This window comes from Dasypus novemcinctus, chromosome 2, assembly GCF_030445035.2.
Source record: "Dasypus novemcinctus isolate mDasNov1 chromosome 2, mDasNov1.1.hap2, whole genome shotgun sequence".
Lineage (NCBI taxonomy): Eukaryota > Metazoa > Chordata > Mammalia > Cingulata > Dasypodidae > Dasypus > Dasypus novemcinctus.
In genome coordinates, this window is record NC_080674.1 from 140,723,748 (window position 1) to 140,751,551 (window position 27,804).

The 27,804-nt window shown below is 48.1% G+C and overlaps 1 protein-coding gene across 3 annotated transcripts in view; it reads right to left on the reverse strand.

Annotated features, from left to right (window-relative positions):
- FSTL4 (follistatin like 4) overlaps positions 1 to 27,804 on the reverse strand; it is a 412,000-nt gene that overhangs the window by 188,075 nt on the left and 196,121 nt on the right. For all 3 annotated transcript variants that reach the window (XM_071210010.1, XM_058278689.2, XM_058278685.1), the window contains one exon: positions 26,261 to 26,509. In XM_071210010.1, coding sequence (XP_071066111.1) covers positions 26,261 to 26,509 — 249 coding nt within the window. The remainder of the gene's footprint in view (positions 1 to 26,260; positions 26,510 to 27,804) is intronic.

Sequence of the window (27,804 nt, forward strand, 5' to 3'; positions counted from 1 at the left end):
AACCTCTAGCAGCCAGCAGGGACCCCACTTCCAGGCTTCTGTGCAGAGACTTGTAAAGGTGGTAAAAAGCCAACAGGGGCAATTACAGGGACTCCACTTCTCTTTGTTCCCAGTGACTCTTACAATGGGAATAATAAAACCAGCCGGAATGCCAGTCAGATGTTGTCATGCTAACATTGCTTACATGGGGAACAGATTGGGGCACATTCTGAGCAGCATTTGCTTCCCCCCAGCAGTCTGCTCCTCTCTCAGGACCTCTGGAGGGTTCCAGGAATCTGTATTTCAGATGTGGCATTTTATGGTGCAAACTGCTTCCAGGGGGAAGAAATTGAAATTCATGATACTGTCAAAGCAGGGCATTTTGCTCTAATTGTACCCAGAGGGAGGGCGGCTCCCTGTTGCAGGCTTCTTGGCAGCACCAACTACCGTCTGTCTCTCCCACCGGCTGCCCTGTGTATGGGAAAGCAGCAGAGCTGTCCTCCCAGGAAAGAACGCGCATCTTAAGCAAAGCCTTGGGGCTCTGCTGCCGGCACACGCTGAGAGATGGGCTGACACTCACCAGCCTCGACTGCACATATGCGACTGTCAGCAACTTAAATCCTGGGCCTTGAGGAATTACAGAGATCAGGAGAATTTGTTGCAGGGGGTAACCAACTCTCCCCTGAAATGCGTTCTGAGAGGAGAATGTGAAATCCACGAGGACCAGCTCCAGGCGGAGGGCTGCATAATGAGCTGTCTGTGGAATAAGAGACCCACTGTGTGTTCACACGAGAGAGAGCCAACGTGAATGAGCAGCAGCACCCATGTGGAAATGTGTGAACTGGAAAGGACTGTTCCTGCAGCTGAGATGATCTACGCATAACTGCCCTGTTGTCTCCCTAAGTAAAGAGGCTGAAGAAAGGACCGCCTGTGTTTCCTGAGTGAAGGAATACCACTTGGCATGAATGACTTTGCTCAGGCCAAGCAAATTATTTTTAAAGACTTGTATGAGGCAGAAATGCTGGGGCTATTTCAACTCTGACATTTCTGCCTCTCCTAAAAGCATTCTCTGCACACTTATCCCACAATGAACTCCTGAGCACCCTACACCTCCCAAGAAAGAGATGGTTTGACTCATTGTTGAATGAGGAAATCAGGTTATAAAATGTTTATTTTGAAAAAATATATATTGTGTATGTGTGTGTGGGTGTATATACACAGAAAGAAAAAAGTCTAAAGTCATATAGAAAAATACTATCCATGGTTCTTTCTGATGGTAAATAACTTTTCTTTTTCTCTTTTGTGCTTTTCTGGGTTTCTTAAATTTTCTGCAAATAATACATAATATCTTTCTAATCTAACAACAAAAAGAAAGCAGTAACAGTTACTTAAAAAAAACTCAGTCAAGGTTTTCCTGCTTTGACTGAAACAGCAAAACCTCATGCTAGTTCTCCATTGTCAGAAAACAGCTAGAGCACTGGTGAAAGCATGAACAGAAATGCGCTTCGTAAAAAACATGGTTAGTAAAAAATGGTGGAGGAGCATTAAAGTATGTGTTACTGTGTGACAAAAAATGTGCTTTTCTCTATTCTTGCTCTTGTTGGGTATGGTTGTTCCATTATAGGCCACGACCAAAAACATCTGTTTGAAAATCTGACTTTCTGTCACGTTGGGATCAGTAATGGACTCCAAGGTTAATTTGTTCCTTTCACATTGGCTCGATTTAAAGCAAGACCAAACCTTGTGAGAAAGGCGCAGAGACAGCAGAAAAATGTTTCTGAAAGACCTATGGCCCTGGAGGGCAGATGGTACTGCTGATATCAATTGATACTTAGACCTACATAACTGGAAGGAAATAGGATGTTTTTTGGAAGGCATAGTCCTGTAAAGATGTCATTCTCCCCAAACTGATCCATAGATTCAATGCACTCTAAATCAAATACCCAGTAGGGTGTGTATGCACTTCAAGAGCTGATGGCAAAATTTATATATGGATACAAAGGGCCAAGGACAGCTGTACTGATCCCAAAGAGGAAGAACAAAAGATTGCCCTATATCAAAACATATGCAAAACCATGATGAGATACTACTTAACACCCAACTAGGATGGCTAGAATTAAAAAGTCAGGTAACAACAAATGTTGGTGAGGATGTGGGCAAATCAAACCCTTAAACACTGCTGGTGGGAATGTAATATTGTCCAGCCACTTTGGAAATCAGCCTGTGATTCCTCAAATATCATCTGATCCAGCAATTCCACTCCTAGGTATACACTAAACAGAAATTAAAACATATGTCCACACAGAAACTTGTACATAAATATTCATAACAGGATTATGAAAATAGCCCAAATGTGGAAGAATGCATAAATAAAATATGGTATTTCCACTTCTTTTTATTGAAAATATGAAGTATTAATTCAAGTTACAACATGTATGAAACTTGAAAACATCATGCTAAGTGAAAGAAGTCAATGACACAAAAGACTACATACATTATGATTCTATTCATATGAAAGTCCAGAATAGGAAAATCTTTAGAGACACATCATTAGGGCAGTGAGTCCCCACCCTTTGGTGGGTGGGGCTCACAGATAAGAGGCATGGCAATGGACAGAGTTGATGTTGGAGATTGATGCTGAAGCCTTAAGCTGGACGTAGGCCCACAGAGGAAAGAGAAGTGAGCCCCAGGAAGAGAGGAACCTGAGTCCAGGAAGAAGCAAGCCCTGGGAAGACAGGAAACCTGAAGCCAGAGAGAAGCAAGACCCTGGAAGAGAGGAACCGAGGAAGCCTGAACCCTTGCAGACATCAGCAGCCATCTTGCTCCAACACGTGAAAAAAGACTTTGGTGAGGGAAGTAACTTATGCTTATGGACTGATATCTGTACACTCCTACCCCATACAAATACCTTTTATAAAAACCAACCAATTGAACAATCTGAAAATGAAATTAAGAAATCAATTCTATTTACAATAGCAACAAACAGAATAAAATGATTAAAATAAATTTAACCAAATAAATACAAAATTTATACTCTGAAAACTACAAAAAAATTTGAAAGCTATGAAAGAAGATCAAAATAGACATCTCAAATGGGACCTCATATTTTTTGAATATTTTAAAAAAATGAATAAAAAAAAATAGACATCTCATGTTCATGACTCAGAAAACTAAATATTGTTAAGGTGGCAATGCTCCCTAAATTGATCTATGGATTCAACAATATCTATCCAAATCCCATCTGACTTCTTTGCAGAAATCGACAAGCTGTCCCTAAAATTTATATGGAAATGCAAGGGGCCCTGAAGAGCCAAAACAATCTTGCAAAGGGAAAACAAAGTTTGAGGTCTCATACTTCATAGCATCAAAATTTACTACAAAAGTACAAATCAAGAGAATGAGGTACTGGCCCTAGACATATAGATCAGTGCATTAGAATTGAGAATCCAGAAATAAGTCCTCACATTTATGGCCAACTGATTTTTGTAAGGGTTCCTAGACAATTCAAAGCAAAAGAATAGTATTTTCAGGAAGTGCTGCTGGGAAGCAGCACTTTTCCATGTTGCCCATGGAAAAGAATGAGGCTGGACCCCTTCCTCACACCATATACAAAAGTTAACTCAAAATAGAACTAATGTAATGTAAGCTCTAAATGTATTGTAAGACCTAAAACTATCAAAATCTTAGAAAATATAGGAGTAAATCTTTGTGAACTTGGGCTAGGAAAAGTCTTCTTAGATATGACACCAAAAGTAAATGATAAAAGAAACAATAGATAAATCGGACTTCATCAAAATTAAAAACTGTTGTGCTTTAAAGGCTAATGCCAAGAAAGTGAAAAACCCCACAGGATGGAAGGTAACATTTGCAATATATATCTGATAAGGAACTTGTATTGAGACTATATAAAGAGCTATTAGAATTCAGTAATAAAGATAAATAACCCAATTAAAAAGTGGGCAAAGGTTTTAAATAGACACTTCTGCAAAAAAGAAATAACTAATGGGAAATAATCTCATGAATAGATGCTCAACACTAGGGAAATGTAAATGAAAGCCATATGAGCTACCAATTTGCACCCACTAAGTGTTTAAAGAGATAGATAATAACAAATGTTGGCTTTGATGTGGAGATATTACAACCCTCAAAAATTGCTAGTGGGAATATGAAATGAAGACAATTTTGAAAAGAGTCCAGCAATTCCTCAAAAAGGTAAACATAGAGTTATCACAATCAGCAATTCTACTTCTGGGTATATACCCAAGAGAAATGAAAACATATGTCCACATGTATTAGTTTCCTAGGACTGCTGTATCAAAGTATGATAATCTTAGTAGCTTAAAATAATAGTTTATTCACTAACAGTTCTGGAATTTTGAAATTAAGCTGTCACAAGGGTCATGCTCCCTCCAAAGACTTGAGGGAAGAATCCTTCTTGGCTTCTTCTAGCTTCTCGTGGTTGTCAGCAATTCTTTTTTTTTCTTTTTTCTTTTTAGATTTATTATTATTATTTCTTTATCTCTCTCTCCTTCCCCCCTGCCCCCAGTTGTCTGCTCTCTGTGTCCATTCGCTGTGTGTTCTTCTATGACTGCTTCTATTCTTATCAGTGGCACGGGAATCTGTGTCTCTTTTTGTTGCGTCATCTTGTTGTGTCAGCTCTCCATGTGTATGGTGCCGTTCCTGGGCAGGCTGCACTTTCTTTTGCGCTGGGTGGCTCTCCTTGTGGGGCGTACTCCTTGTGCATGGGGCTCTCCTTATGGGGTGCACTCCTTGTGCGTGGAGCTCCCCTACGTGGGGGACACCCCTGTGTGGCAGGGCACTCCTTGTGCGCATCAGCGCTGCGCATGGGCCAGCTCCACACGGGTCAAGGAGGCCCGGGGTTTGAACTGTGGACCTCCCATGTGGTAGACGGATGCACTAACCACTGGGCCAAGTCCGCTTCCCCAGCAATTCTTAGTGCTCCTTGGCTGTTGGCAACATAGCTCCCGGCTCTGCCTCCCTCTTCGCATGGCCTCAATTCTGTTTCCTCTGTGTCTCTTCTTGCAAGGACACCAGTGACTGGATTGACGGCCTACCCCATCCAGTATGACTTCAACATAACTAATTACATCTGCAAAGATCCTCTTTTCAAATAAGCTCACATGTGGAGGTTCTGGGTAGACATGAATTTTTAGGGGTACCATTCAACACAACACACTATGCAAAACCTTGCACACAAATGTTCATAATGCCAAAAGAGTGGAAACAATCCAAACAACCATCAAATGATGAATGGATCAATAAAATTTGGTATAACCATTCAATGAAATATTATTTGGCAATAAAAATGAATGAAGTATTGATACATCTACAACATAGATGAACCTTGTAAACATTATGCTAGATGAAAAAAGCACATATTATGTGATTCTATTTATATGAAATGTACTGAATAAGGAAATCTAAAGAAACAGAAAATAGATCAGTGGTTGCCCAGAGCTGGAGGGATTAGGGAGAAATGGGGAGTGACTGCTAATGGGTACAGAATTTGTTTATGGAGATGATGAAAATGCTTTAAAATTGATTGTAGTGATGGCTTGCATAACTCTATGAATATAGAAAAATGATTGAATTGGATACTATATATGGGTGAATTGTGTGGTATATGAATTACATCTCAATAAAGCTGCTCATAAAAACCCTAAATGGTAAAGGTGAAACTGTAAAGTAGAAGATGATATAGGATAGTGTAGGAATATGGGGGTAGGGAAGGATTTATTTAAAAAGACATGAAGACTATTAATCATGAAGGAAAAGAGTGATAAATTCAACTACATTAAAATTAAGAACTTCCATCCTTCAAAAGAAACCAAATCGAGTGAAAAAACCAAGTAACTGGTAGAAGAATATGTTTATAACAAATTATGAACAAAGAATAGGTATCCAGGGTAAATAAACAACTTCTATAAACCAATATAAAAAATACAAACAACTGAATAGAAAAATGTGCAAAAAACTAGGGCAGGAACTTTACAGAAGAACTCTAAAAGGTCAATTAAAACCACAATGAGACAGGGGAGCAGATGTGGCTCAAGCAGTTGAGCACCCACCTCCCACATAGGAGGTTCTGGGTTCAGTTCCTGGTTCCTACTAAAGAAAAAACGAACAGACAATGAGCAGACAATGAGTACAAACAATGAGCAAAGAGATGATAGAGCTATCCCAAGGGGGGAAAAACCACACCCAACCACAATGAGATACCATTTCACACTCATCAGACTAGCAAAAATTAAAACAGTTAACAGTCAGAAGGGCTACTCATTATGTGAAAGTTCTCATACACTGCTCCTCTCAGCATAAATTGGTCAACAGTTTCAGCAAACGGCATGGCAAAATCTAGTGAGGCTAGCGAAGCCCATCAGCCTTGGATGGGCTTAAGGAAACACCTGGACACCAGAAGACATGTGGAAATGACTTCAGGGATGTCTCTGGTAATATTCCCAAACAGGAACCAACCCACAGGCTCTGAGCAGTACAATGGATAAATTGTGGTCTGTTCACATAAAGAGACAGTCAGCAAACAAAACCAAACAAGTTACAGCGACACTCAATATGGTCACAAAAGAACGTTTATGTCGAGTTCAAACCAGGGAAAGGTAAATCATGTTTAGGGGCAATAACTATAAAAAAAGCCAGAAGGTGATTCTCACAGAAGTCGGATCCACAGCGGTTATCTCAGGGCAGGGGGAGGACAGGGGCGGGGAGGGGCTCACCCGGGAGGGGCTCCTCCTAAAGCACCGCCTAATTCCTAAGACACGGTTTCTCTTCATGGTTACTCTTTTAACTGTACTTACACGTGTTGTATCCCCTTATGTCTGTATGTCCTACTTCATAAGAAAAATGAATGAAAAGCTTCAGTTTTCTGACGTGCGGCTTCCTTTCCTATCCCAGGAATGGGCCAGTAGGTCAGCACTGCACGTGGGCACACCTGTGGGACCCGAGAGCCGGGACCCTGGAGGAAGAAGTGGGCGTGTGGCCTCAGGCGGCGCCTCGGCACGGTTCTGTGGACACGCAGGGGAGGGAGACGCAGATTCATGTACGTTCTGCTGTAGGTGGCCCCGGTATGGGAACAACACAGCAACGACCTGTTCATCAAGGTTTTCTCAGGCCCTTCTTGGCTCTGCAATCCCCTGCTGACTTAGGTGAAAAGCAGGCATTGTTTCTGTCGCTGTGCCCGCCATCCGGGCCTCCCTTGAGCAAGTGTTGACTGCAATCCCGGGGTGCACGGACACTCCGGGCTGGGCCCTGGGCTGGGCCTGGGGTACGGTAGTGAGCAAGGCAGACGCGGTCCTGATAGCTCAGGGAGAGGCTGACTGATCCCCAGTCTCCCAATTAACTAAGTCCTGCTGTGCCGAGGGACGCGAGGAAGATTCAGGCCTCGTACATGTGACGTGTTAAACCAGACCCTGACCCAGGCATGTGCAGAGAGCTCAGTCTTGCGTATAGAATATTAATTTTGTGGATACTCTTAAAAATACTTGAGGTTTCAGGGATCTGAAATTTGATCCTTAGGAAGCAATTTGTGCATGACTGACTTATTTAATTGCTTTTGTTACACTAAACATTTCAAATTGCTCTGACATGAACCCTAAAAGAGCAGCTTTTTTAGGGCTCCTTCGTTCCTGTTTGGGTATTTAGGATGCCTGGAGGGCAAAAAGGGTAAATGGAGATGTAATAGCCAGGAGGTTCCCACACTATTTGTAAGGAGATCGTTTTCTTTTGAAACACAAACAGATGAGCTTTAGGCTTAGACCCAATCACTGTGTTCTGTTTTCAGAACTTACAGCCTCTGAAGGGATTTCCTTAACACTAGAGGGGGGTCCTGGACACAGTGGAGAATTTGGCTGATTGACTTTTCCAAATTTCCTCCCAACCGTGTGACTGTGTCCTGATGGAGGTGTATGTTTTCACTCATGTATGTGGTCTCACACGTGATTTTGACTAAAGTGTTAAGTGGAAACCCCAGCCAATAGCCCAACCCAGGCTTGTGTTTTGCAGGTAACAACAGTGGCAGTTACTGCCAGAGACCTCGCCACTTCTTACTCCTTATCACTCCTCATTGCCACAACTCATGGCTCTTCTTACTGGTGAGGTAGGTACAATCATTAACCCCATTTTGTGGATCACAAAACTGCTGCCCAGAGAGGTTAAATAACATGCTTAAGGTCACACAGCTTGGAAGTGGGAGAGTTGGGATTCTAGACCACATTTCTCTGACTCCGGGGCCTGTATCCTCTAAACTGACCTATCACATGTGCAGAGGCAGCAGCGTCTCTGGGTTGTGGGTTCAAGCATTTCTTTCAACACTCAGCTCCCAAGTTCCTACTCCAGGTTAAAAAGTCTTGCAGGGTGCTTAGACTAAACCACAAGGACCCGGAGAAGCAGGCTCTCTGTCCTCTCTGGCTCTGTGAGTTACGTAACGCTCGCTTCCAGGTAGTGGTAGCCGGGAACATGTGGCGTGCATAGAGGGAACATGTGTCAATTCCAGGCTCCAGAAGCCGGGACTTTTGTCACTCGTCAGCTACCACGACTGGGGAGCCCGCGGGGAGTTGGGTCTGTGTGCCCACCGCAAGATGAGCCCCTGCTGGCCGACGCTGGGTGTTCAGTGTGAGTGAAAAGTTAACTTTTACTGAGTTCAACAACTGAGGTTTTGCAGTTGTTTGTTACTGCAGCATAACCTAACACGCCTCTCACAGCTCAGGTTCCTCCCTCTTTTCAGTAGGGGCAGCAAGTTCCACCCACCTGCCCTGCAGTGACTGTTACTTCCATCATTCCCTCCTCCTCCACCTCTACACTGGAGGCAAGAACTCTAAGAAGTAACTCATTTGTTTGTTGAGTTTGTCATTTATTTATAATCCAGACTTGTGATTGTTTGAAAGATTGGAGAGAGGGATTCCTCCAACACAGGACAGACACGCTAGCTCGTACGGAGCTGACATCTCCGCCTCGTGAACGGGCAGCAGGAGGGTCCAGCCCTCTGCTGGCTCCCGGGTGTGGCGTCCAGGACAGCAGGGCCATGGGCTCTTCCAGCCCGTGTCTAAGGTGCTAGTGAGCCTGGTTGTCATTTAAAAGCCAAAACTAGTAGCTTGTCCCACGCAGTAAATATTCCCATTTAACTGGAAAAAAATGCTTATTTTTCTGCCGCTTGCTTTGGATACGTGTGGGCACGCTCAAGACAGCCTTCCTGGGGAGGGGGTGGAGGGGAGTAGAATGGGGGAGGTGAGAAAAGGGGGGCCAGATTTCACAGGAGGAGGAGGGGGTGGAAAGAAGCAAGAGGGGAGAATGGGGAGGGGTGGAGGGAGAGGATCAGGAGGAGGGGGCCGGGGGAGAGGAGGGAGGGCCGGAGGGCCGTGGCTGCCTGTGCACCTGCAGTCGGCTTCCCCACACTTCACCTGCTCCTGCTTCAGCTGGACCAGGCTCTGCATGCGCACACCAGGTTTGCTGCCACATCGCCCCACGGGCCCCACGGAAACCAACCTGTCCACCACGTGACCTATGACCTACTCCTCCCATCCGACTGAGTCCAGCTCACCTGGATTTCATGCTGCCCTGAGCTTCAACGGTCCCCCAGCGCAGCTATTTCTTTAGGGTCCCTGGCTAATGTCCCCTGTGGCCCACGTCCTGCACCCCTTCCTGATGATCCCCGGAGCCCAGATGCTGGCAGGTTCACAGCAGGTGCTCCCAGACTCCAGCTGGATGGGGGCAGAGTTCCCTCTCTGGATGCCCTGCACACTCTTTCCTGCTAGCACCCAAACCTGCTCCTGGCTTCTCACATTCCCAGCGTTACCCTGTGGCTCTGAGCTTCCTCGGGCCAGAAACCTCTAGCCACAGAGTTTCTGTGATGGTAGTAGTGGAAACCTACCCAAAAGTCATGTCTTTTCCTGGTTAGGCAAAGGATACTTGTCAAAAACAAGCCGCAGTCCCACTGAGTGGCAAGCTCGCTTCCCAGGAAGGAGCTTTTCTCCAATTAACTGAAGTCATGCACCTGCCTGCCTGACGGCCCCAGGGGCCCCGGGAAAAGACATGACATCGCATCACGCAGCAGGGACACCGCAAACATTTGCTCTGTTAATTGGCCGCTGCCTCATGAAGAGGCGTGTCACCTGCGGCAGCCTTCATTGCCGGATTCCAGGAGTCGCTCTTGGGCTCCCTTTTCTCCCTGACGCTCTCCAGTCACCGAGGCTTCTGATACACGCTTTGATTCCGTGTCTGTGGACTCGGCAGCTTGCCGGCACTGGGCGTGTGGGTCCCTGAAAAAGGTTTCCACAGAAGGAGGCACAGTAGCATCGCTGCTGACACCTCGGTGCTCTGCCACCACCTCTCCCCATTTGCACACCTTTCTTGTGCTCTGAGAAATCTGCTGCCTTCCTTCTCTTTGATTTTTCTCCCCTCAAGTTTGCATCTTAAATCACTTGAGTTTTTAAAGAATCCTTTCAAACAGTTATTGTTTATTATGTTTGTGGAAGAAAAGAGAACCATACTGGAAAAACAGCCACTGGCCGAAAGCGCCTGTGAAGCTGATGTGTGGAGGTGAGGGCTTCCTCCTGTGGAACTCCTGGGTGCTGGGGTGGGAGCAGCTCAGGGGAGGTAGGTGCTGGGATGCCAGCTCCTCAGCACTCCACCCACAGCCCAGGCACGCGGCTGTGCCCAGGCTGCGTGGCTCCAGGTCTGACGGGGACATCCGGGCAGCGCTCACCTTTTCTGGGTCAGCATCCGGCCTCCAGAGGGGTGGCAACGGGGTGCGGCGCCTGGTCCAGTGGACTCTTGGCCCCTGTCTGTCCCTGTCTCTCTCACACCGAGAGGACCTGTACTTCTAGTCAGACAAGGACAGGCAATGAGTCTAAGAAGGCAGTTAGGACAGTCAGGGGTGGGAGGTGGGGCTGGCTTTGATACCCCAACATGCTTGGAAGCTTCTCTAGCCAGGAGCGGCCGAAGTCTAGAGCGGCAGCTGTGTAGCCGACCCTTGTCCCAGAAGTCCCACAGTGGCCTTAGACTCCCATATCCAAACCTGGGGGCAAGCTCTAAGCTTCCCACCCCTCACACAGCTCCCCACCGTGTCCCCATCTCGGCTGGGAAAGGCCCCAGTGTCTGTCCGGGTGGCAGCCTGCTGCGCCCCTCGCCGAGTGCGCAGCTTTCCCTGGGCCTGTCGGCTTCTCCTGAACACGTCTCCAGCCTGCCCACGTCTCCAGCCTGCCCATGTCTCCAGCCTGCCCACGCGTCCCTCATGCCTCCGTGTCTCTCCGCCGTGTGAGTTATGCACCTGCCTGCTGGGTGCCAGGCTTGCCCCACCCCGAGTCGCTCCCCGTGCGGTACAGGGCGGCCTTTCTAAACAGTTAGGCCTCCCCCCTGCCTACGGGAAAAACCCACGCTCCACCACCTGACGTTTGCGGCCTGGCTCCAGCCTCAGCTCTTGCTGTTTTCTTCCTGTCTTGAACTTCATATCTGTGGAAACAGAAACTGGCTTGTGCTTCCCCATAACGCTTTATACCATAAAACTTGCCTTCAAGGCCCTTTCCCTTTCTCTTTGCTTGACCCATTTGGACGCATCATTTAATACTCGGCCCAGAAGGCACCTCCTCCAGGAGGACTGCCTGGTTCCTCTCAAAACCATTGTGGTTTAAAATTGGTGGCTTATGCGCATCCCCAAGGACAGGGGCCACATCACACCCCTCGTGGAATCCCAGCCCCTAAAGTAGGCCTGGCATACAGTAGGTGCTCAGCATTGTTTGTTGGATAAAGGAAATGCTGAATTGTTGAAACCTGGCAATCATGAAATGGCCCAGCTGTAAGAATCACAGGTTTTCTACCAAATCCTGGAATGCAGGAGTGCCGCTTGCCCCGCGCACTGCTGACACCAGGCCCGGCTGCTCTGCCTGCCCAGGGCTGTGCACAGACAGGTGGACTGGAGGCCAGGGCACTCCTTGGTGCTACTCAGGCTTCTGTGCGAGGTTGCCCAGCAGCTCTCTCCCCGATCACAGCCATCCTGAACCCTTCCCGGGCTGCTCTGCGGTTCTGGGGCTCCCAGACCCCAACCCCGGCCACCCTGGGGGCCGAGGCCACCAGCAGCAGCCTAGCCTGCATCTGGCCCCTGCCCACTCTGTCCCTCGGCTCCTCCAAGGGGAGACCCTCAGTTCCAGGCTCTGTCTCTTTTATTTTTCACTTTAAAAAATCATTGGATTTGGAAAAGTTTCGGTAGTGGATGGTAGTGATGGTAGCACAACACTGTGAACGCAATTAACAACACTGAATTATATATTTGAATGAGGTTAGAAGGGAGAAATTTTAGGTTGTGTATATGTTACTAGAATAAAATTTTAAAAAGAAAAAAACATACGACTGTGCAGCATGAACAATGAACCCTACTGTAAATGAGGGGCTATGGATAATAGCACAATTATAAAAATGTGCTTTCATGAATTGTAACAAATGTGTTACTAAGAGGGTGGTCTATGGGAACTCTGAATTTTATGCATGATTTTTCTGTAAACCTACAACTTCTCTGATAAAAAATATACAGTGGCTTTTAAAAATCCTACAAATACAGAATGTGTCGTCGTAGAAGGAGCTAAGACAACAAAAGAGCAAAGGTTTTTAAGAAACGTCACCATTCCTTTGTTGAGTTAAGAGCAGTCAAGGACATGGTGACTAGTGCTAAACATGCAGAAAAGTCCCTTCAAAACACAAGTGTCAACACTGCCACAATTTGCCAACTTGTTGAATGACAAACATTGAGGGCTTTAAAAATCAGGTAATTTCCAAGACTTATTTCCTTTTCTTAATTTTAATAGTCTATTACACACACATGAGGTGTGGCATAGTAGAAGAAGTGAAGACAATATTTAAAGTTGAAAATTAAAAAGCTAGATAGACCTGAGTTTGAATCTCAGCTCTATGCCCCTCAAACTGGCTGGTTTGGGCAAGTCACCAAACTTCTCTGAACCTCAGTTTCCTCCTCTGTCTAGTAGGGATAATAAAATCTTTTATCCTGAAGGGCTGCTATAGGACTAAGATGGGATAAAGTGTATGAAGTACCCAGCTTTAGGCTTGGCACGTAACATAGGCTTTTTAAGTTACCCTGTCCCCATTTTCATCCATCTCTGGTCTCTTCAAAGGGTGAGAAGAAACATAAAATCAAAACAATTTGCTGTGAATTTGGATGATTATAATCACAGTCAACTGAGTCTCTGAGAAGCTGTATCCAAAGGAAACCTGGCGGTGCCTTCACTTAGAGTCATTTTCCCCAGCTCTCGAGGCAGGCACGCTCATGTGTGCAACTCGTTTCATGCAGATTATTCTCTAAATTAGTATGTGGGGCTGCTCTTGGCGTTTCTCACAGGAGAGAAACCCCATTTCCCAGCAGTGGGCTTTACCTTCCTTTACCATAGATCTCCTTCCCATTAGGTTTTCCTGATACCCATAATTGTGTACCCTGAGAGCCACAAAGTCTTTTAAAAGGAAAGTTTTACAGTTGTTAAAAGAGAGTTTATTGAGATGAGCCTGGCATGTAAACAAGACCTTCGTGCCACTAACGTGGCAGGGGTGGAGACAGGAAAACTGGTGAGTAGGAACACAAGGCAGAAGCATATGACAATGTTTGATGTCCATGGAATATTCTAATTAAATTCTACCCATTTCCCTTTAGGGGGGCCATAATTTTTAGGCATATGTTGAGGAAGTCACAATGCTGAGCCTGAACGGAAGAGGAAGTGCTAAATCCAGAGCACTTAGTGTGGCATTACATATTTCCCTCTTCTTCTGCCATTTGCCTGTGCCACCTGGTTATTCAAGTCCTGCCGATTCCTCAAGGGCCAGGCCAAGCCCTCCTCTCCAAGGGCAGTCCCTCCTATTTGCTGAAGTGTCCACTGCAATACAGAGAAAAGAGGACAAGCTGGTCCCAGTTTGTGGGCTGTCATTTTACCAGCTCAGTGTCTCTGGGCAAGGTATCGGTCTTCCTTCGCCCCTCAGCAAAGTGCCGGGTGGGGGGAGGATTAGAAGCGGTGATGCCCATAAAACCCCTGCTAGTGGGTGGGCACCTGGCACCATTGTCATGTCGACCTCCCCCCCGTGACCACTCCCTTTTCGACTGCTGTGGCTTTATCCATGGTGGCCTTGGCTATCTTGGGATCTAACCACACCTACCAAAAGACCGGGTCTTTTGCATGCTTTGCCTTTTATTTTGGGCTGCCATGGTCAGCCCTTATGCATTCCTTGCTTATTGATTCACCATAGAGTTTTGGTTGGAACATTAGAATAAAAAATCCAGGCCTTCTAATGTTCTCTGGCCACATCACTGGCACAAGGACATCTGTCCATTAATGAAGGCACCACCGTTACTCAAGGAGTTTTCTTCTACTTCAGTCACAGTCCAGGCAAGCTTCCTGGGGGGGCACCATCAGCCACCGTGATGAAAGCATGGGAGCCTGGTCTTAGAGTAGGTCACGTTAGGCAAGGGCCAATCCCACCCGTGGTCTCTGTACATACCAGCAAAGACAGGAGGTAAAGCTTCCACGTATGGCTGGAACAACCTGGGGGACACTTGTCTGAGGCCAGCAGTAGATTCCTGCAGGGTAGTGAGGATGAAGGGATAGGAAAATTGTCCAGTGGGCTGATGCATGCTTTTACTTAGCCAAGAACTAGGCAGGGTCTGTTGAAATTCCCACAAGTAAGTCAAGGAAATTAACTGTGCTTGAGTTCATCATTTACTCTTTGCAGTTTTTGGTAACTACATTTAAAGCAATTATTTAGACAATTTCTCATTTAAGGGGTTCCTATGTTCCCCTGTAGTCCCTGAGTGCCATGAATTCCTCTTTCTCAAATTCTAATTGGTCTATGGATTGTTAGGGTTCATTTTTCAGCATGCACATGCTTGTATGTGTGTTTTGTTTTGTTTTCCCGCATGGGTGGTATATTTTGTGAGCTATTAGAAATTACCTTCTGTGATTTCTCCTTATGTATGACTACTTGATGAATACAGAATTCTTGGGTCAGAACTGTATCTCCTAAAAACTCTGGAGATGTTCTTCATTGCCTTTGTTGCTTTTTAATGTTGCAGAAAAATCTGAGGACAAAGCTTTTTCCTTCAAAGGAAATGAGATTGTTTTTCTTCTTGCCTGGATATTTCAAAAATTTAAAGAAATTTTTTGAAACCCTGAAATTTCAACAGTTTTTAAATTATTTTTATTTATTTTATTAACTTTCAGCTCAGGGGAATTTTTCTTTGGATGTCTCTGATTATTGTGTCCATTCGATTTGTTCTGGGATCTTTAAGCTGACCAGTCACCAATACACTAAATCTCCCTTCTCTGCTAATGTACCTATTAGCATCTTTCTCACTATTCTGCTTTATCTTTTTTCCCCCTTTCCCTAATTATTTTGGGGAAGTTTCAAGTTTGTTCTCCAGAAAGGAGAATTGTTTGATTTCTGCATTGCTAATTGTGCCCTTCGCTGCTTGAAATGTAGAAGGAACTTCTGCTGCTTCATCTCAGATTCCTTATATTCTTTTTTATATTCTCCAGCTTCTGTTTTGTTTTTGACTGTGACTTAACCAATTTATAATACCATTTTTCATGTCATTTCAGAGTTCATGTTTTCTTGAATTGAGAGCAGAACACGGTTGTTGTCTAAAATGTGCTGTTTCTTATAATTTTTTCCAAAAGCACACACTCTCTGTGCATCTTGAGTGCGACGCTCTCCTCCTCCAGTGTTTCAGAAGCTAAATTCTTTCATTCTTGTTCAGACAGGTCTGTTTGGACTTCATTTCCGTTTTACTCTCGACTGAGCCCTGGTGAGATTGTCAAGACTGTGGAAGCATGGCTAAATCCATGGTGCTTGCTAAAAACCCTCATCACTGAGAGGGCGTTTAACTTTCCTGTAACCAGCCCTTGTGGCTAAACGGCTGAGAGGCACCTTGAACACCTGAAGTTTTGTTCCTGAGTAGAATGGTGAATGAAAGCGCCCACTCTCTAAATAGATAGGACAATTTGTTTCTAACCCTTGCCGGCATCACCTCTACCCCAGATCCCTTCTGAACCATCTTCCTTGCATCGCTAGTATTCCCCCTTCTGCAGCTGTGCAGGGATCTTGTCTCCTTTCCTGTCACTCCCCTATTAGGAAAGAATCTTCCATTAGACCACATTGAACCCTCTGGTACTTCTACTCTAGGGTTCCCCAAATCATCACATAAGCCACGGTGGGCTTGGAGGGAGAGAAGTGGAAAATCTCAGCTCGGAGCATCCACACAGACCTGGGAACTAGTACAAACTCTACAGGACTGGGAATAAGGAGAGTCTCTGCAATCCCTTGTTTAAAAACCTTGGGTTTATTTTATTTCAACAGGGAGGTGAATCACTGGATGAGTCACATAGCATGAGAGAGGGAATGAGGGGCAGGGTTGGAAGTCAGAGAGCTCAGGCGGCCAGAAGGAGTGAGGGAGCTGGGGCTTGCAAAGGCACTTGCTGGACCCCTGGGGCCAGGCCTGGGGGCCACCCCTCAGTCCCTGGTGGGTTAAGAGAAACAAAAGTTCCAGAAGGAAGACAAGTAAACAGAGATGTCTGCCAGGTCCCTGGACCTTCCTTTCAGCTGCATAGAGAAATTCACAAGTCAAACCCCATGCTTATAATATAAGTGGAAGGAGTTCGTTGCATTTGGCTATTTTAAATATCTGTAAGCCAAGTGATTGTACTGTTTCCATTTAGAGGAGCTATTCGAGAGTAGTTTTCATTCTGATTACCTTCATTAATGAGTGATCAGATGACATCAAAGCAGAAGTGAGCACACAGGAAGAAAAGCAGAGGGTGGTACTTCTCTCGTGTACAGGACTTGTAAAGAGGATATGCCAAGATGCATTGGCCCTGGGGCAGTTCTGTCTTCCCTCACCTGTCAGGAGAACAGTCCTTGCCCTGGTCCCAGCTCTCCCATGGCCCCAGATGCAGGACGAGGCATAAGGAACCAGGGCAGTTCCTGGGGAACAGGTGCTGCAGCAGGGCTGGCCTGTAGCTCTGTCCTTGGTTCTCCTGGCCAAGCTCTCAAGCCCACACCCTACCTGGTTATTCATGCAGGCAGGGGTCAGCTCTGTGGGGGCCGTGCTCCCTGGCAGACACTCTGCTGGTGGGTCACTGCGTGGTTCTGCCCTCCAGCTCCCCTGATTTATTTCAGTTCATGTGGCCCAGGGTTAAGAGCTTCTCCCTCTCTTTAGAGAAAAATTGTTGGTCAAAACTGGCCCATTGCTCCCCTGTCCAGAAGAGCAGGCAGAGGCTCACACCCATGCCCGCCCCAGGGGCCAGGGCAAAGGAGGGAAGGTCGAGAACCCAGAGCAGGCCGACCTGGGGGCCTCTGCTCAACTCCAGCACCCCTGGGCCTCCCAGCCACTGGGCCTTCCACTCCTGAGAGCACCAGGCACCCAGAGGCACCCAAAAGGATTCCATGTTCACAAAAGCACATGGGTGTCCTCCCCTTAAGTCTGTTAGTGAGCAGAAAGCACTTCCAGGCAGAGACACAGAATCAACATATTTGAGCTGTGGCGGATCTGGCAGCTGCTGAGTTTGTCACACAGATAATTAGATAAACTGCTTGAGCAGGGAGATTCAATATGTGGTGTCATTTAGCAGTTGCTACACAGGGGCCTAGATCTTAATTGAAGGAGCAATAGGAGAGAACTTCTTCTCCGTCTAGTAAGTAGACTTTTGAGTCCTGGTGATGGTCTGGAGCCTCCCAGTGTTGGGTGTGGGCTCCCCTCCTATGGTGCTAAGCAGCCAGCCGGAGCCAAGAGCTCCTCTTCTCTCCAAGCAGGACCTTTCTCAGGCAGCCTCTTGGAAGGAGGCCGGGGCCAGGAGGCTCCCCTCCTTCCTTATGTCCCCCCACACCATCACTGACCCTCCCACCACAGAGAATCCAGAGTCTTTAAGCAGGTCCTTCTTCTGAACCCATCATCTCCTTTGCTGGGACTCTGATTCATATTAAATGAAGGGCCTCTATCTAGGGCTTCCCACTCTATTACTTGGGGACCTCTAAAGGATGGCATGTATCTTATTTAACATGTAATAATTAATTGGTGTATTCTTCTAAAAAAATGAATGAAGCATTTCCAATGAGATAGGGATACAAAGGATACCGAGTATAGGGGGAGGATAGGCAAGCTAATAAATAGTTAATAATCAAAGGAGGGCTCTGCTCTTGGTAGATGTTCTAAGGCACATTGGTCAGCTTGGGGAGTCACACAGGAAATCCCCCTGGGACCTGCTGGTTTGTCTCAGATAAAGAATGCACCTAGAGACGCTTGGCCACAAGCTCCTGCACAGAGTATGTCTTCCAGTCCATGGCACACCCCTCACAAGCTTCTCTGTAGGTGTGTGGGGGGGGAGAGCAGTGGTGAAGAGGGAGTTCTCCCTAAGGCCATCCCTTTTAGGTTTGGGAGAATCACTGGAGGGGCATTGCAGCACGGTGGTGAACAGTGCGCCCTTCCAACACTGTCAAAGCCCTTCCTGGCTGGTGGCGCCTCCACCCTCTGCCTTCCTCTCTGACTTCCCTCCCCCACTCACTCTGCTCCTGCAACTCTGGCCTCTGTTGATCATCAAACACACCAGACAACTCTCGCCTCAGGGTCTTTGCCCAGTGCTCTTCCTTCTGCCTAGAATGCTATTTTTCCCAGATATTCAAATGCCTCATTCCCTAGCCTCCCAATTTCTTTAGTCTTTGCTCAAAATCACTTGCCATATTCTAAGCTCTTGCTAACTTCCTTCCCACCATATGCTTCTGCACGGTACTTATCACCATCTGAAAGACTTTTTCTCTTATTTTATGTCTCTCCCACAAGACTGTACACTCTGCAAGGGCTGGGACCTTGTCTGCTGTATCCCCACTTCCCAGACCAGTGCCTGATTCATGTAGGTGTTCAATAGATGTTTGCGGAATGAATGGATGGAGGAGCTCAAGCAGGGGAGAACCATGGCCACGTTTCCGTCTTGGAAAGCTGACTCTTGAAGCCCTATGCAAGGTGGACTGGATGAGGTCCCTGGCCATTTGCTGGGAGAACAGCTGGCAGGACATATCAGGTGAGAGATGGAGGGGGAGGGACGCATGTGGTAGCAGAGAGCTGAGGACAGCGAGCAGAATCAAGACACCGGCAGGAGTTTGGTGAGAGGGTTCAGCTAGGGGGAGGAGGCAAGAGAGATCCCTGCCTCTTGCTCGGGAGTCTGAGGTGTGGGGACGTTGCTACTCTCACTCAGACAGACATTGTGAGAGGAAGAAAGGGCGCCGGGGCCGAGAGCAGGGAGGCGAGACCGTTTCCCACACACTGAATTTGAGGTCCCAGCCAGCCTCTGGGGTAGGTCCTGGTGGGCAGCTGGAGATGTATGGGGAGGTCAGAGGGGCGACACAGGTGGGGTCTTGTTTGCACGTGGGGTGTGGCTGGAGCCTGCGAAGGGGTGGAAAGGGACAGAGAAGGCCCCTGAAGAGTTGGAGAGGTGGGGCTGGGGAGGCTCCCCAAAACACGGAAGCCGGAGGAGCAAGGCTTTGGGAAGGAGGAACGACCCCATCGTGGAGGAAGGCAGGCAGAGCGGCGCCTGCCCCTCCGGCTTGCCCTTTGGAGGGGAGAGGCGATCTTAACACTCGCCACTGATGATGGGGGCGGAGTACAGGGAGGGAGAGGCAGCCTGTGTGGGGTGCGCTTTGACACCTGGGGAGAGAGAAATGATACCAGAGATGCTGGGACAAAACCTAGCTCCTTTTGGTTTTAGGAGGAGAGCAAGAACCTGCCAGAGGCCAAGGTGACTGGGAGGAGCAGAGTAGGTGGGGCTGGAGATAAGGAGGGAGTGCCGGGAAGGAGAGAGAAACAATGTGGGAGGCTGTAACTTGTTTCTGTAAGCAAAATCAATGCAGAGTGAGACTTTCTCAGTTCAATAACTTATTAGCAATTTTTAATTACAGGAATGTAATTAATTCATTCGAAGTGCAGGGGTTCTGTGAAACACACCACACTGATAGCATATTTGCACATTAGCAGAGTGCTCACACCAAGATATTTTGGCATATAAAACCTAGAAGAAATATCCAAGGAACCCATGTTTGTTTTAAGTCATGATTCTTGATCCTGGAAGCAGATATGACAAATGCGAGGCTGCACAGGGGATGGGGTGGGGGGATGGGACGCGTCAGTGAATCTGCAGTTCAGTAACCTCCAGCTGACTGCACTGATGCTGGCAGAATCCATGCGAATGACTCTAAACAGAAAACTGTGCAAGAAGATTCCCATTTGCCCTTGAAGTCTTGGGGTGGTAGTGGCTGTAACAGCCCCCAAATGATGGCCCTGAAGAGTGGGGCTGCTGCAGGGATTGGAGTCCAACACTGGGAGGGACTGATGTTTTTTGTTGTTTTTTTTGTCAATTCCATGACAGCAGGCCTGGCATCCTGGTCATACTGGCACCCTCAGGTCCTAGCACAGGGTTCGGCACCTAGTGGGCACTTGATAAATGTCTGTGCAGCTGGGTGGGCTGGTGTAATATGGTTACACCCTTCTCTGTGGTGGGCAAAATAAGGCCAGGAAGGGGGCTGGGCACAGAGTGATTCCTTTGTGATGGCTGGAGGAGCCACGGAGCTCTCTGGGTAGAAAGGGGATGGGTCCAGGAGTGGAAGGGCCCTTGGAAGAACAGGAGAGTGGGGTTTGGAGAGAAAGTGGAGGCCAGTACCCGAGAAGTCAGACCAGGCTGACAAAGGGCTCATCCCCAGAGGCTCTGCTTGCTTTTGACCCCAAACTCCTACAGCAGCCTTCTAGGTGTCCCTGAGTTTCCTACTCTATCCTCAGCAGGGAGAGAGAGGTCTGGTTTTCTGATCTGTGAGTTTGGGATGTTTGAGCTAGCTTTCCCTGGAGAAGCTCCCTGCTGTGCTTTTTGCTGAGCTGGAAGCCTCTTCTAGGAGAAGGAAGAAGCAACTGCACTGCTGTAAACATGCCTGCTGGGACCTGATTAAAAACAGCTATCGGGAAGTGAACTTGGCCCAGTGGTTAGGGTGTCCATCTACCACATGGGAGGTCTGCGGTTCAAACCCCAGGCCTCCTTGACCCGTGTGGACCTGGCCCATGCGCAGTGCTGATGCGCGCAAGGAGTGCCATGCCACGCAGGGGTGTCCCCTGCATAGGGGAGCTGCACGCGCAAGGAGTGCACCCCATAAGGAGAGCTGCCCAGTGCAAAAGAAGGTGCAGCCTGCCCAGGAATGGAGCCACCCACACGGAGAGCTGACACAACAAGACGACGCAACAAAAAGAAACGCAGATACCCGTGCTGCTGACAACAGAAGCGGACAAAGAAGAACACGCAGCAAATAGACACAGAGAACAGACAACTGGGGTGGGGGTGAAGGGGAGAGAAAGAAATAAAATAAATAAATCTTAAAAAAAAAAAAACAGCTATAAAGCTGTGGGTGCTCCAAAGGGTGGGTTGCAGAGGTGGAGCCTGGGCAGGTACCAGCCCTCTCTGGACCCTCGGAGGGTCCTGGTCTGGGATACGGGGAAGTTGGACTAGTTTACTGAGTTCAAACGACCTACTTTGGCATATAAGGCTTTTTTCTACCTTGCTCTTGTTCATCTTTTTGCATTTATTTATCCCTAGCTGATGTACATTTTAATCACTTGCTCTTCTTGAGTCTGGGGTACTTCATGCTCACACCCCCAGAATGTACTCCCCACCTCTCAACCTAGCCAACCCTACCTTACCCTTCGAGGTCTGCTCGAACGTCTCCTCTTCTTTGCACTTTCTCTAAGCCTTCCCGTTTGCATCCAGCTGGATGGCGCCCTCCCTCAACCCAGCTGACACTTCCTGGGAGCCTTTTGTGCATTCCAGGAACTTGCTCTAGACAGGGAAACATGGTGCTTGGCTCTCGTCTTGCTTCTCTCCTCACTCGCTGGGTGAACGTGGGTGATACCCACATTTCTTTTTAAAAAGCAAGGCAGTCAAGAAGGTGACCATTAAGTTTGATGGTTTGGAGGTCAAATTCCTGCCAGTCACTAAATAAGTATGGAGGACTGACTTCCTTCTTTCCCCAGACCCACCCCCACTGACCTCTTAGCGCACATTCAGCGTTGTCAGGTACGTGGGTGGGGGTGTCTTAAAGCCTCTTGCATCTGCTCCTGGGACTTGTCCTGATGTTTGCAACGACATTACCATCATCCTTTTGTACAAGTGTGCACTCAGGGCAGCGCCCTGGTCCTGTAATACAGCCCTCAGTGAGGAAGGGGACTGTGGTTAGTCCTGCTTTATAGGTGAGCTATGTGGGACAGGCAAAGTGCCTTGCCCAAGGAGGCATGGGCTGGACCCACAGCCAGCACCTCTGAGCACTGTGCTGCTCAAAGTGCTGCACCCACCAGCAGGCCCTCCCTGTGATGGTGTGGGGTTCATGTGTCTTGCTGAGGCTGAAGTCCCTCCTTGCTGGAGGGACCTGCTCCTACAGAGTTAGACCAAGTTGCCGAAGGATGCCTGAGCCCACCACCTGGGGTGCCAGGATCACACACATGAGTGTCCTGCTGAGGGCTGCACTGACACAGCTTTCCTAGGCAAGGCACAAAAGTCTTGTGGAGGTGTAGGGCTTGGTTTAGGTTCCTAAAGCAGCAAGATTCAAAGGACAAACAACAAAAATCATCAGAAAAGGAAAAAAACCTCTCTAGGGCAGCAAGATCTATCCACTCTGTTAACTTGCAACAAAGTGTTGAGTTTTTATTCCCGTATCATAACACTTAAGAAAAAAAGATATGTTAGTGAGTCAGTAGTATGTTTAATTTTTTTTTTTCAAAAATGGAAATTATTCCTCTGAGTCCATTAGCCTGGGAATGTCTCTCTTGAGCATTGGAGCGCACCTACAAACACAGGCTGAGGAAACTTCAAGGGTCTGTTTAAAATGAAACCTCTAACAGGCTTCTTTCTTCCATAATTTCATGGTTTGTTTGGAAAACTGCCCAACTATGACATGGTATCATCTGGTATAATACAATCCTGGTGTGGTGAGTGATTGCTGAAAGGCAAGCTTATTTTCTTAGAACAGCGTAGGAGATAAAGCATGAATTCAAAACCAAGTCAGAAAAACAATTTTAAAGTGCCAACTATTAAAAAAATAGTACACAAATAGGAGTGCTATGTCACAAGATAACTTTTTAAAACACAAACTCTACCTAAAGTTAAAGTAACAGTAAATTTCACTGTCTTTGGTGGTATTTGATGTTGAGGAAAAACGTGACTCTAATTCAAGGGTTTGGCCACAAAAGAGACACACATCTTTTCCAATTTCCACCTCTCCTATGACTTCCAATGAGAGAGATCCTTTCTGTGACTTGAAGAAATCTGGTAATAAAGCTGTAAATGTGAGCTGAAGCAATGCTTTTGAGTTCCGTTTTGATTTTCACACATGCTAATGATCCCTAAATGATATTATATTTCTTTCTGCATGAACAAGGATTCCCATCGCCATAGCAACTGAAGTGAGATACCAGAAGTTTTCTTATTAGTGGGGTTTAGAACGGCAGCCCCTTCTCCCTTGCAGGTGGTGGGGCTGTGTGTGTCCACGGAGACCCTCCCTCTCATGGGCTCGGGGGCTCTGGCCGCCAGGGCTGAGTGAGCTCAGCCAGGAGCAGCTTGGCCCAGCACACACGCCAGCCCCATCGGATTTCCTAATAGTAACGTCTGGGGCAGATAAAGTTCCAGAGAATGAAGTCATGACTTCTCTTTGTAAAGACTGATAGGAAAAGAGAATTGAAAATAGATGACTGTGGAATTTTTGTTTGCATGGGGAAAAAGGGTTTTAAAATTTCCTATATTAATAATTCCCTGGAAACTTAGGATGAATGACAATCGAGCTCAAGCCGGTATTACATATTCTGCTGCCATTTTGGGGCGAGGACTTCAGGAAGTGTCCTTGACACCTGATTTCTCCACCCCTCCACCCCCCCAACAGAGCCTCTGTCAATCCCATTTCCATCCTTCCAGCTGTCTATTGGAAAAGGGTCCAGTGAACTCAGAAATACCCCAAAGCACCCCTCTTAGGGCTGCCTGTCCTCCAGCTCCTGCAAGCCCCTGTCACTCAGTGAGCAGGTCCTTACTGGACACTTGCTGTGGAGTACTAGGGGAGAAGAGGCAGCCCTGCCCTGCTGCCAGCTTGCTGTGCAGCCCAGACTCCAGGCCAGGAGACAGGGACGCCCTGGCCCTAGTGGGCATTCCAGACAGTATCAGTGTCTGATGCTCAGCCCCCTTCTCATTCACTGTCCATCCACCATTAAGCCACCTGAACCCCAGAATGTTCCCTGAAGTCTCTCAAACCTCTGGGGCAGAGCCCTGGTTCCTGCCTCTGTGTTCCCTCTGCAGTCGGTGCATACCTCTGCTTTCAGGCTCTGGCCATGTTGGATTAGAATAAATGATGGTAACAGGTACTCCTGCCATGGACACTGGCAATGTGCTAGGCATAGTGCAAGGGGTTTCTGTGCAGCGGTCCATTTAACCTCTGCCACTGGAGTAGGGAGGTACTGCTGTTAGCCCCATTTGACGGCAGAGGGAAAAGACTCAGAGAGGTGAAGAGACATGTCCAAGGTCATACAACTAGGAAATGGCAGAGCTGTGATAAAAACTCAGGCCTCTGACCTGAGAGCACCGGAGCTTGCAGGCACAGCATTGCACTGAAGAGACCCAGGAGAGCCCTTCTGCCATGTCGAGTGGGTGGGAATTCACAAAATCTGTGTAAAACTCAGCGAGTCAGAAGGATTTGATGGATAAATCCAATCAGCATAAAGCAGAACCATGCCCTTACCTGCTGGCTCTCCAGTTTCCCCTTCCCACCGACCCTCACCATGTTAGGTTTACGGAGGTTGTTTTTCCCTCGCGTGAAATGAGAAATGCTGTTTGAATAACTGACGGAGAGAGAGGCTATGCACACTCCAATGCAGAAATAAAAACCTCTAGCGAGATGCAATTTAGGGGATATTGGAAACCAGAGAATGGAACATCAGTCTATAAAACAGCATGGCCGTTAGTGCTGGAGCACCTGGTCAAGTGTTCTAGCTCTCGGCTGCTGAGGAGACGGGGGCACGTGGCGGGCAGCCTTGCCAGACCGGGCACGTTCTTCCTGGGCTCATTTCGGCTCATCTCCGTAAGTGCCCATGCTTTCTGAAGCACCTCAGAGTATCGGCACAAGCACAGCTGTGAACGGATCCACCATCGCTCTCGTCACAGGATAAACGCCCTTCCTGAGCCTGCCCGCACCAGCACGCCGCGCTGCCACGCCCACTCGCCTCGCCCGTGGGGCCGCCTGGGCCAGTGAGGGGGAGCCTCTTGGTGCCAGGCCCCCCACAGCTCTGAGTACTCAGAAGCCCACCTCTACCTACGTGCTGCTTCTGCCTTCTACATATTTCTTAATTTATTCACGTGTGTCATTGTGTTTCAGGATAATATACTTTTCCACAGACTGTGGCATTGTTAATCGGGGTCCCATCAACCTGGGAATTCGCATTCTAACTCGTACGCCCTCTGAGTCAGCCAGCATCTTTGTGTGAGCACTGGGCTAGGTGCTGAGAAGATAGGTGTGCATAGAGCAGCCCTGGTCCCTGCCCTTGGGGCTATGACAATCTAGTGGGAGCTGACCGCTTGGGTGTGTGAAGCAATGGCTTTCTCTTCTGACTCCACCCCAGCACAAAGCCTGGATCCTTGGTCCCAGCTTCACGGCTATGTCTGATGTTCAGGTGGGGGTTTCCTTGTCTTGCTCGGAGGTGTTCTGGACAGGTCAGGTATGGGAAGCTTTTTCAGCAGCAACTGCTCCAGGCCAGAGTTTGATTCCCTGCCATGCTAGCGCTTCCGCGTGCTGCTCCCCACCTGGCTCTGTTTCACGCACAGAGCAGCTTCCCGACTCATGGTGCCCTGTCCAGCGGGGTGAACACGGCCCCTGTCATGACCTTGCAGGGTCCATCCTGCATGAGGGACCTGGGTAAGGCCTGGCTGTCTTGTTCCCAGTGGAAGCGTTTTCTGAACCAACCAGGGATTAGTTTGGCCTCCCTGGAATCCGCTCTCCAAGGGCTTTCTTTAAAGATAGGGAGTCTCTAGAAGTGCGCCACAGGATATGCACCACTGAAAGGCCACTGCTGCCATTTGGTTGTTTTCCTCTTCCTCTCTCTCGACTTTATCACACTGAATCTGTAGACTCAGCACCTACTTTGTCAAAGGGGTGTGAGAAGAGCCATTACCAAGCCCCAAAGCATAGGCGCAAGAAACAGTCTTCCTACCTTTAAGGAAACAGTCCTTGCTGTGGACAATGACGATTTTCTTCTTCAGCAGACACGCGGCACGGTGGAGCTCACAGTGGTTTTCATAAAACTTCCCGTCGGAGCCGCACACGGGCATGTAGCTGGGCTTGCACTGGTCCAGGCAGCGGCATTCGGGCTCTCCTGTCTCCCTGCTGAGCATACAGCGGCTCCCGCGGCTGCAGAACGTCTTCCCGCAGGAGGCCGGCAGCCCGCCACGGCCGGAAAGCCCTGCCAGGCACACAGACACAGAGCGGTCAGCAAGTGCACCATGACAGAGGAGGGGTAGGGGCTTCCTTGGCGGCTCTTCCAAATAGGGGTGAGCAGAGGCTGCATTTGCCAAGGCTACTCAGAGGTGGGGCCTTGGAGCTCGGGGTGCCTGCCAGGGTCCCTGCCTCTCCAAGAGGGGTGGCTGCTGGCGCTGAGAGTAGTGGCCAATCACGCAGGGCTTGGCTTTTATGACTGGCAGACACTGAACACCTCAGATGGACGCCCTGCCCATCCTGGGACCCGTGGGAGGGCTTTGGATAAAACCTTGGTCCTTTCTTAGGCTGGCTTTCCCTGCTGCCAGTTGAAGAATGAAAATGCCCAGACATTCTGTGCTCACAAAGAAGTACCTTACACCAGAGGACAATTCTGGGCCCTGAAACAACCTCCTGGACTAGACACCTATTGATGACACTCAGTTAAGACTTTTGGAAGGTGGCTCTCTCCCTCCCTTTCTTCATTTCCTTTAAATATTTATTGCAGGATGACTTTGGGCCAGGGCACATGAACAAGCCATGACTCTCCCTCTCGCTGACCTTGTCATTCCATGAAGGAGAGACTATGCAAGCAGATGTAACTGATCTGAGACATAATGTGACAAAGATCACAAGGTAAGGTCAGGCAAAGAGCAATGGGAACCAAAGGTTCAATTTTCGGAGAAGTAAACAGGGAGGGCCTCATGGAGGAGGCAATGCTACTGAATCCTACAGACTGGGGCGAGGAGGGCTTTCCAAGAGGCACAGGCACTTGAGCAGGCAGCATTTGCACGACTCAGGGAGGAGACTTAAGTGAATAGGGGTTTTGTCCAGGGGCTGGAGGACAAGGTACAGCACTGGAGGACTTAGAGAGCCAAGCAGAGAAATTTAGGCCTGATGTTGCAAGTACCGGGGAGCCCCTGCAGAGTCTAGGGAGGAAGTGTGAGATGAAAAGAAAGTGGTACTCTAAGGATTCAGGATGGGTCAGATGTTGGAGGGCAGGCACTGAAGGCAGGGAGCCAGAGGTTTGCCTTTTCCTCTGGGCAGAACATGGTTCTCCATGATACTGATTTCAGCAGTGGCACCAGCAGCCTTTCCCCATGGCCCAGCCCTTTCCAGCACAATGCTGCAGCAATGGGCAAGAAGGCTGAGGCTCTGGAAAGGGCAGCTGCCACGTTGCTTGGGTCTCATGCCTGCTGCGTTGCTTCAGTGTCCCCCACAGCCCATACATACCCACAAGGAGTGGTGCCCAGACCTCACCCCAAAGAGGGCAGGGTAGCCGGG